Here is a 10,900-nt window from a genome sequence, read left to right as displayed (position 1 = left end):
AAAAAATCTGAAAGCCCGGTATATAAACTATATAAATTCAAGGCCGTAGTTAAGAAAAGTCGCCTAACTTCGACAATTTAAATTAAAATTAATTTAATTAAAATAGACTTGATTTTAGATAGTGCTACATATTTTGAAATTATGGAAATTATCGATGGTGAAATTTAAAAAAAATTAAGAGAAATATGGCTTTTTTTTTATTTTACCCGATAAAAAATCCCAACAAACCAAGTCCGACAATAGATTATTATATATACCATTTTAAAGGCCTATATATCCTCTTCTCAGATCATATTCGATCTTTGAAATCGAATCAAAAATAGCCATTCAAAAACTCTTAAATCTACAAAATCGTATTCTCTGAGCTAAATCGACAGATCGCGACCTCTAAATGACCTTTAAAAAATCTATAAAAATAGGCAATAATGTTTCTCATAAAAACGAATAAAATAATAACAAAAACTTGTATAATTTGATTTTTATTTTCTTCGCTCACTTACCCCAGGGAAATTATGAGCTTCATTCATATCCCCGCACTGTTTCCAAGTATTCGAAGATGGATCGTAACATTCAACAGATTTTAAACTGTTTTCATTGATGCCTCCCATAACAAATATTTTGTCATTCAAAGCCACTGCACCAGCCTGACATCGTGGTGTAATCATACTGCTAACTAATTTCCATTTGCTGCCAGGTGAATACCTAAAAACGGTTTGGTATTTAAATTGTTGACGTAATTGATAAATATACATGTATAATGTTCTACAAGGGAATTTAAAGCAAATATAACCAAAAAGTGAAAAGTTTAACCCACTTGGAGTTTTACTACCACATATGGAAGAAAGTGTTTGGACATATTTAATTTGGTTAACTTAAAAAAACTGATATTCTACTGTATTAGAAGAGACAATTTCAACAGAGCGGCGATTTCACAACGCTCCACACGAGTCACGAAAATCACTTGCAACGAAACTCAACACTCCACAGGAACTGAAAATCATGCAAAATGATTATCTTTTTTATTTAACTTGCTCATCCCGCCAAAAATTTCCTTTCGATTTTAAACGAACTTCCCGACAAGCTAGGGACTTTCAGCATAATTGAAATCACGATGACAATGCAATATAAAATACAAATGGATTCCCTAAATGGTCTAGGGGTCTTGATATCAGGGTGGGCCAATCACTGTAAAAGCGTAATTTGCCAAAGAGCGTGAAAAATGCTTCAAGTTCTTTATATCTGCCGGCATAGTAGTATAGTTTCAGGCCCTTGTAGTATGATGGACTCTATTGTGAATCCTTTGGTAAATGAAATACTGGAAATTAGTTTCAAATGTTTTCACATGCCCCCACTGTTAAGTTTCATAACCGGATTTTTAGGACCTAAAAACCTATAAAAAAGGCAAAATAAAATAACGAAATAGGCTAGAAAAGGCAAAATAAAATAGCAAAATAGGCAGGAAAAGGCACTATAAATCGCAAAAAAGCCAAAAGGAGGCATTAAAAAGGCAAAACCTGAAAAATTTCAATCTTTGACTATTTTCTCCTTTCGAGTTTTTAACTCACAAAAAAAAAAAACTTTATTCTCTATAGTTGTAGTAACATTCAACCACAAGATGCATTTTGGAAGTTTTCTGACAGCATTTTCATTCGATTTTCGCGAAGAAAAGCTTTGACTGTACTGAACGTGCGGTCGACGTGAGTTGATACAAGTTGAGCCCAATTTAAATATGGAAAGTTTAAAACCTGCATATTATCAGGAATAAGGGCCTTTCCCTTGCCCTTTACAACTAAAGGCCAGTGTGCAGCTCTCATGAAAACGGACAAGAAAAAAATTGACATCTGATACTTCATCACATGTTGCCTCACTGATCATGTGATACTCACTGGTGATGGAGATCTCAATCAAGTACTTCTATCAACTTTTCCATGTGATCTTCCGTCTTCCTCCGACTTATGGCCTTATTTAGTGGTCTCTTTTTAACCAACGCAAAATTTGCAAATGTGTTAGTAAGATAAATGAGAATGTGTTAGTTTTCATCACACAATTCTTGTAGGGTTTCTTTTGAATACGCTTACGTTCTGCACTTCACATATGCTTTTTCATACTTCCAAGACATAAATTGTTTTTTTTTTTGAGTAACATATAATTTTTAGCAAAAAAAACCGACTTCAATCCTCATATAAAAAAAATATATATATATATATATATATATATATATATATCTCATGATCCAATGATCGGATCTAAACCAGATTAGTATGGGACCACCTCTTCTGAGACACTACCTTTCCGCTGCAAAAAGAGTTATCGAAATCGGTTGACGTGGTCCAAAGTTATGCGGTAACATACATACAAAAAATAAAAATAAAAAAAATATTCCGACGATCTGATAACCTCCTCCTTTTTTGGAAGTCGGTTAAAAAGAGTATCAAAATTCGAAACCTTTACTCATTACATTTGTTTTAAAGTAGTCTTTCAATTAGTTGATTTAAAAAGTCATTGGTTTCCGTCAGGGACGTTTAAAAAAAAAATAAGTGGTCTGTACATAAAAAAAACAGCGATTCAGATGTTGCATTTTTAATGTATGTACATATGCTCGAGATAATATGTGTTAACTTTTACACATTAGTATAAACCGCACAATTACATCTCGTCGCTTGGCGCGTAATACCTCGTATCCGCCAAATGCAATACCACGTATGAGGTGGCATAGAAAAAACTGTATTTTGGTTACCCTGTCTCAATGCTTCCCTACTTCATGATACGAGGTATTGCGCGCCAAGCGACGATATACATAAAAGTAAACTTCACAGCACTGCAAAGATTCAGGTACATTCGATACACTGAGCTCAATTTAGGTACAATTAGACGATAGCCAAATAAATATCCATATTAAATATGAAAAAAAAATAAGAAAATTTTTCTAAACAAGGAACATTGTGAACATGTCATTGAGGCAACAAGAAATCTTTGCAAAGTGGCCAAGTTCCTTTATTAAATTCTTTGTGAACAATGAAAAACTTCTCACATTTTGAGGCTCAATTTATTATTCCGTTAGGGACTACTACCTAGGACCACTTCTTAAAAGAGTTAGAAAGCAAATCAATGTATATATTCCAATTGACCGATCAATTTTCAGTCAGGATGGTGTACTTCTGTGTTGCTAACTGTTTGCGATTCAGAGCCAACATATTGAAAAAAAAACAAATTGTGCAAACTACAGTAATTTTCTTAAATACTTTTTAAGTACTTTCACTTTTAGTATATTTTTGAATAATTATGTAATTCTCAAACATCTAAACTCAAATGTAACTACCCTGCAAACCATTTTTTCAGAGTATTTGAATTGTAGAGAAATTTTGAAGAATTCGTAAAGATCTCGTCCGATTTTTTTCCGAATTTTCTAGAATGAAATAAACTGTGCAGACAGGTAAAAAAAATAGATTGCCGATGTAATTGAGAAGGTTAGCAGATTTCGTTAGAAAAACTTATTGTTTCGTGTATAATACATTTATTTTTCATACATACTATGTGCATATATACATATATTTCTTGAAAACTATTCATTTAATCAAATTTCGAAAAAATATTATTTCTGCAGTGAAAACATGGCCATTCGTTTTAAATTTCGTGAAATGAAATCGTTTATGAGCTCGTGGATAAGAATGCAATATTGCTACAGGAAAAATTTTAGTGAAAATCGACAGAAAAACCCAAAAAAGGTAGGTCTAGAGGTGGGCTTTTTGATTCTAAAGGTGAAGACCCCACCCCACACACTCTTATAGTTTTTAATTTGTTGTTAAAGTTGCAAAATTCACCAAATATGTTGATGCAAATTTCATCGATTTCATCATCCAAAATAGGTAAATGTGACTTAATTGTAAACTCTTTTACCGCACATCACCATTTTCTTTTAAGTAATAGGCTACTTTTGTTGATTGCAAACAATTTAAACAACAAATTATAAATACTAGTATTAACAAAGTGAAAATAGTGAGAATTTATGTAACGATATCTGTTTCTTAGCATCCTCATAAAGTTTCATGAAAAAATTCGCGACAATTTTGCTAAAACACACACTTGTCGATGTACACTAAAGTCAACCCTTGCTGCATGGTTGAGCCGTTTTTAATGTATTCTCCAGCGCAAATAATTTTTCACTCTACGCAAAACAGAATAGCTCCTCTCGTTAGAGCATGATGACCCTGGAATTGTAACAAGTAATCTAATGAAGCGTACATATTCAAAAACAAGTTCCACACACAGTTCGTTTTCACGCAAAAATTGCATACCATATTTCACAGATTCTGGACTGTGCTCTGCGCGCCATATCTTTATCGCTATTGAGTCTGCATTCGTCAAAATCACCATTATAAAACGTGACATTTTCTTCAAATCTACTGTCTCACCCACAAAGAATGAACTTTTCTTAAGTTATATAAAACGTTGCCGATTTACTATCAAATCTACTTGTCAGGGAGCAAATAACTTGGTCAAAAATTTCATAATACATTTTCCGAAAATACTCTTCAGGTGTGGTAAATACAGGATTTTCAATTGAATTTTTATTTTTTTTTAATATTCAGGTGGGTAATTACCCACCTATAAAAATTTCAGGTGGGTAGTACTACCCACCATACCCACGTCTTCCGCCGCCCCTGCTGTGCACACTTCGATTCTTTTACGAAATTTCGGAAGAAAATCGGTGTAGCAATGAAAATAATGCTGCTATCTTAAAGAATTCGTAAAGATTCCATTATTATCTTTCCTATTTTTTGCCGAATTTTCTAAGATGGAAGGTATTCTGCACACTTCGATTCTTTTAGGAAATTTCACAAGAAAATCAATAATATAATGATAATAATGTCACAATCTACATTGAAAATATAATAAAATTCTGACGCACAAAAAAATGTTTTTGTGATTTTGTGCTATAAACGCGTTTATTAGTAAAAAACGAAATTTGAATAAATAAGAATAAGCCAAAAAGGTAAGTTTAATATTGCGATTAATGCTGCAATATCTTTAAATAAGATTACTTTATTCACAGATTCCTGTGTGCTAAGCTGGATAACACTGAAGCTAGCATTAAACGATTTTTCAACTCTGCAAAGGACCGCGTTAAGAAGCGACATCATGCAGTTTACCCGCAGACCTAAATGTTTCACGCAATTGTCGAGGACATGAGTCCAAACATAATAGAATTCTAAATTTTTAAATTTAACTTTTTTCTAATTTTTACATTCAAAGCAAATATCTACCTTAAACATGTTGTATTTACCTACTTTATACCATGAAATACTTAGCTTTTACTAAAATTTTGAATACTTACCCTTTGAACGCTTAAAATTTATATTTATCACCTTATTGTACATTTACTTACCTTAAACCTTGAAAACTATTGTGAATTCTTTTGTAGCTAACATTAAGCTGCCTCATAGGCAAACGAGGATTTTGTAATTATTCGTTCGCTACCCTCGCAAACAGCCGGATAGAAATTGAAATCCCTCTCTCTATCTAAACTCGAATCTTATACATTTCATACAGTATATAAACGAATAAACTTTAGCAATTAATTTCCAAAAATTTCCGTGTCTAATTTCTTTCAAAAGGTTGGCAAAATATTCTTAGAGACATCTTTTAGAATTTTCCTTTGGAAACTGAACAACATATTTTTAAAGAAATCCTTTAGAATTTTCATTCTGAAATTTAACAAAATATTCCTAAAGAAATCTTAGAATTTTAATTAAAAAATCCTACAGATATTTCTTTACGAGTTCGTGTCAACCCCTTCATACGATTTTCTTCAAATTCAAATTTTCTTTCAAAATTCGTAAAGAAATCATTACAGAATTCGAAACACATTTCCGAGTTTCTTTAAGATTTCGTTAAGATTATGGAAACTTTGGTTTGCAGGGTATTATATATTATAAAATGAATGTATGAGTGATACCGAATAAAATTATACCTGTTTTTTTATTAAACAATATTTAGAGGTCGCCCAAAGCGCTCAGAGTTTTCCATGCATTTTATATGGGGGAAAAACAAGTTTTCGTAGAAATGGTATAGACTTCTTGAATTCTCTTTAGGAGACTGCCAATAATAATATCTAATTGTTTATTTTACAATTTTTTAATAAAATTTTTGAGGGTTTTAGGGGTCCTTTAAGAAATAGTTGATAATAGAAAATGGTTAAATAAACAATTGGGTAATATTATCGAAAATCTCCAAAAGAGAAACAAAGTTTTCCGATCGAGAAATATTAATTCTCAAGAATTATAACGCATTTCTACGAAAACTTGTTTTTCCCCATATAAAATGCACTTGAGTGCTTTGAGCGACCCCTAAATATTTTTTGATTTCCATATAAAAACTACTTTTTTCGGTATAGGCTAGAGGGTGAGAGCAATAAAATTTCGACTTTCTTTTTTTTGGAGCACTCCAATGTACATACATATATGTATCTTTATTGAATTGTTATGAATATTAAATGATTCAACTGTACTGATACACTGACGAACAAAAGTATTGGCACAGTGAATTTTTTGCAATATATGCAAAGTTTTTTATTCTAATTAATTTTCGATAATTTTGTATAAAAATATAGTTCATTTTACACCAGAAAACGTAATAATAAAATCTCTAAACTTTGTGCAAAACTCAGGAAAATTCTTTAAATTTGCACACTAATTTGCAACTTTTTATTCAGATTTTTAAAAAAAATTCAAAGTATGCAGTTTTATAGCCCATTCAAATTTAGTATAACAAAGTGCAAGTTTAAAGTTGCTAGAAAATCGCGTTGATTTTTGGCAATTTTTTTTTGTGGAAGGTGTTGCTCATTTTCTCCATACAAAAAATAAGTGTGGAATTACTTTGTATGCAAGAACTTGCGTGAAAAAAAAATTACCAAAAATCAATGCGATTTTCTAGCGACTTCAAACTTGCACTTTGTTGCACTAAATTTGAATGGGCTATAAAACTGCATACTTAGAATTTTTCTAAAAAATCTGAATAAAAAGTTGAAAATTAGTGTGCAAATTTAATGAATTTTCCTGAGTTTTGCACAAAGTTTAGAGATTTTATTATTATGTTTTCTGGTGTAGAATGAACAATATTTTTATAAAAAATTTTCGAAAATAAATTAGAATAAAGAACTTTGCATATATTGCAAAAAATTCACTGTGCCAATACTTCTGTTCGGCACGGTATATTAATCCCTTTCTTATTAATGCCAATAATGTATAAATGTATTAAATTGTTACCAATTGTCAGAAAAAAAAAAATTAGCAAAATCGTGAGCTACTTTTTAGGTACATTTGACAGCAAAAAGGTACATTTCTATTGTCAAATCAGGTACAATTTGAAATTTCGATTTTCCACCCCTGGAGCGCACCCTTAATGATGAGGGAAGAGACTTTGACTTTTCATCCACACAGCTGGTTGCTTTGACAACGCTCAGCGCTACAATTTGGCCATAAAAGCTTTCAAAGTCAAGCAAAGCAAAGCAAGTACAGCGAGCAAAGCAAAGCTTTTCATACATAATGTGCAGCTTCAATATTTTGTTATGTCAGCGGTAACCGTGGGCGTGCTCAAACCGATCTTAAATTTTGAACGATTATTACCTAGCCTATGAATATTAGGTTTGTTCCATAAGCTACTCGAAGTCACTTCGAGTTACACATACGCGTTCCACAATTAAGTTTTAGAGTATCTTTGATATACGCTCACAGTTTCCACTTTGCTCGAGTTTTTCTACAAGTAGCTGGTGGAACAAACCTATTATGTGCTAAGTTACAACTTTGTAGCTGCATTGGTTGAATTTATGACAAAAATTCAAAAATTGGGACCAGTCTGTCATGTTAAAAATGAAGACACATTTTCTTCTAATTAGTTATGGTTAACCGATAGAGCTATGACATTTTTACACATTCTAGAAGAGGTGGCGCTGCTCTTACTTGTTTTGTTTAATGTTTTTTTTTTTTATTAATCACGTGCCGTCTTCGTATGCGCGAGGCATCGACACGCGCTGGATGTGTAGATATTAAATAAGATGCGATTGACAGCTGAACAAGTTGCAACCGTACTAAAAAGTAATATATAATTGCGCATCTGGTGACCAAACCCTTTCATTTGACACCTCATTTCTTGTAATCTAACGAACAGTCCACATTTTTTAATTTTTCGCCCAGGTTGCAACCCTCTTCAAAAAATAAAACCTTACTGCAAATCGGAAGGTCAAGCCTTTTCCTTTGACACCTCTTGTTTTTTGATTGAATGAACTGTGCAAGTCTAATGTCATTAACAAAAAATGTCCTCGTGTTGTATAAATACATAATTTTTAAATAGGTGGCAACCCCACTCAAACAAAAAATTAAAACTTATTACACATGCAGAGACCATATACTTTCACTTGGTACCTCAGTTTTTAGTCCAACAAACGGTGAAGATCTTTAATTTTTAAAAAGTGGCAACTCTACTCAAAAAGTAATACACTATTGAACATGTAAAAGCCGAGCCCTTTTATTTGAAACCTCATTTCTTGTGCCAAACGAACAGTGCGGATTTAATAATTTTTTGACAGGTGGCAACCCTATAGAAATTTAAAGTACTAAAGATAATACTTAAAAAATCTCGTATAAATACGTTCAGTAGTTTTTGAGATTAGCGTGGTCAAAATATCTCCACTTTCCTTTATACTATGTATAGATCACTTTCAAAAGCACCTGGTATTTACATACATTTGTTATTTGTGATGTATACGTTCCTCAATCACATTTTTTTTTTAATAAAATTTAAAAAATGTTTACTTTAAAATTTGTCTGATTTAATAAATATCGCTAGCTTAGAGTGCAAAGTTGCTAAGTCCCAATTTAAAAATTGTAAAGGAGAGGAAAAAACTTCTTGTAGACATTTACTTCAAGTATTTCGCAAAACTGTGAATACAAAAATTTGCCTGTTTAAACCAAAGCAAAACTCCATACGAATCAGAGGGATTTGATCTTCATTAAAAAATTTAGAGCTATCGAATTTTCTGAGCTTTTTTTGCTATTAGCAAATTTTCCTTTCATTGAATATAAACGAGAAAACATAAAACAAGGTCCTTTACCCTTTTCGAAACGATGCATTTTTAATTTACGTAGTCTCCTGTATCAAAATATGATTTTTCATACAAAGTGAAGTTAGCAGCTTTTCACTCTAAGCTAGCGATATATGATTTTTACAATCAGTTTATCGTAAATTTTAAATAGTTTTATTTCAAGGTATGTTTCAGGTATTGAATTTTTCCTCATATTCATAAGAGTTATGACTCAATGTGAATCCCGACATCCCGGGATTACTTAAAAAATATCCCGAAATCCTGGGATCACAATTTTCCTCATATTTTGGCATCTCTAGTGTATATAGTTGGGGTTTGCCCGAGCTAAGACTACTTTACTTGCTAAGTTTTTAATATTTACATACATTAATTGGGTACTTTAAACAAATATTTCAAAGGATTTTGTTTGATACTAAAAAACACATAAAATATTACCTTCTTCGTAAGGAAATATTAAAAGTGCTTCATATTTTTATAAATACTTACTTTTCTACAGACTTTGTACATTTTCCATCTGGGATTTTTCCACCAATTGCGTATACATTTCCATTCAATAGAACAACACTTGGCCGCCTTCGTACCTGAATCATTGAAGGCAATGTCCTCCACGTTTTAGTTTTTAAGCTCCAGCTTTTAACACCGCTAGTTATTTCGTCATCTCGTACACCACCAATGAAAATAATATTGTCTTCCATAAGAACCATGCCGTATCTGTTTGCATCATGTTCGAATTCAGCGTAGTTTTGCCATTCATCTTCCGTTTGGTCATATTGAAAAATTGTTCCTTTTGTTTCCTGCATTATATATGTACATACATACATATATTTGTATTTTAAGAAAATATTAAAAAAATGTCTAGGGTAGAAAAGCTACATCAAACGCAGTTAAACCTACATTTTACATGAGGGCTATGTTTTAGCGAAGCATACATGCCATGCTCTTTGTGACAATAAAAACTACATACACCAATTATTTTGTAGTTTGAAGTGTTTTCCATTAGGTCTACTCCGCACGTTAACGATTTTGTATTACTTCCAACAATCGTTGCCAATAAAACGTTACCACTTCTTTTTGTGGTTTGGCGCTGTAGCCACTTAAGCGATTTTGGAAGAACAACGAACTCTAGCCCCAAACAAACAAATTTCCTAACATTAGAGAAATATTTTGATTTTACATTAGAATGTAATGTATGTAGTTCTCGAATCGAAAATCAGGACAGAGAATTATGTTAGAATTCGATTAGAGAAGGATTAGAAAAACACGAGATATTAGTAACCGTTTAGAATTCGACGCTAGAATACGATTACATATCTAACCATTTTCTCGATATTGGGAACTAAGTCCCCTTTTGTAGAGAATGCTACAATTCTCGATAGTTTACTCTAATCGTAATTTAACCTTCTACCTTAGCGAAACACATTCGAATTCTAATCGTTCTCTAGCCAATTAGAAATTTCATGTTTTTCGTGATTCTATCTTAAAAAGACATCTCTAAAAATCTCAATTTTTGATTCATTTTGATCGCATAAAGTGAGGGAACAGCTTTAACAGCTCATATAGCTAAAATTGCGATTCCAGCGTATGTTGCATCGCTAAAAATTTCTATTTTTCGCCTAAAAAAGTTAAAAATTGGCGACGAGAAAAAGTTGCTGCTACAAAAATGTATCAACAAATCACAGCTAATCTTTCTATTGCTGTTTGTTTAACTACTCAGCTATATAGAAAAAAAACTTTTTAATTAATAAGAAAAATGGAAAACAGCCATGGTACAATAAAACAGGTAGAAGCCAATTTGACGTC

At 32.0% G+C, this 10,900-nt stretch overlaps 1 protein-coding gene across 1 annotated transcript; it reads right to left on the bottom strand.

Moving 5' to 3' along the window:
- Positions 1 to 387: 387 nt before the first annotated feature.
- On the bottom strand, positions 388 to 9,900 carry LOC118748331 (kelch-like protein 5). The gene is made up of 3 exons (XM_036482706.1): positions 9,587 to 9,900; positions 501 to 702; positions 388 to 396 (listed from the first exon to the last, which is right to left on the bottom strand). Exons 1-3 carry the CDS (start codon positions 9,898 to 9,900, stop codon positions 388 to 390), a joined length of 525 nt encoding a protein of 174 aa, XP_036338599.1.
- Positions 9,901 to 10,900: the final 1,000 nt, after the last annotated feature.

The sequence above is a fragment of the Rhagoletis pomonella genome, unplaced genomic scaffold, assembly GCF_013731165.1.
Source record: "Rhagoletis pomonella isolate Grant_MI unplaced genomic scaffold, Rhpom_1.0 Rhpom_scaffold_00013, whole genome shotgun sequence".
Taxonomy (NCBI): domain Eukaryota; kingdom Metazoa; phylum Arthropoda; class Insecta; order Diptera; family Tephritidae; genus Rhagoletis; species Rhagoletis pomonella.
This window is presented reverse-complemented; position numbering and strand designations above follow the sequence as displayed.

What these genes read in the sequence shown, in the direction of transcription:
- LOC118748331 (XM_036482706.1), bottom strand. Translation starts at nt 9,900, where the DNA reads ATGCAGGAAACAAAAGGAACAATTTTTCAATATGACCAAACGGAAGAT. An exon ending in TGTACAAAGTCTGTAGAAAA is followed by an intron (nt 703 to 9,586) that starts GTAAGTATTTAT and finishes AACCGTTTTTAG; the next exon opens with GTATTCACCTGGCAGCAAAT.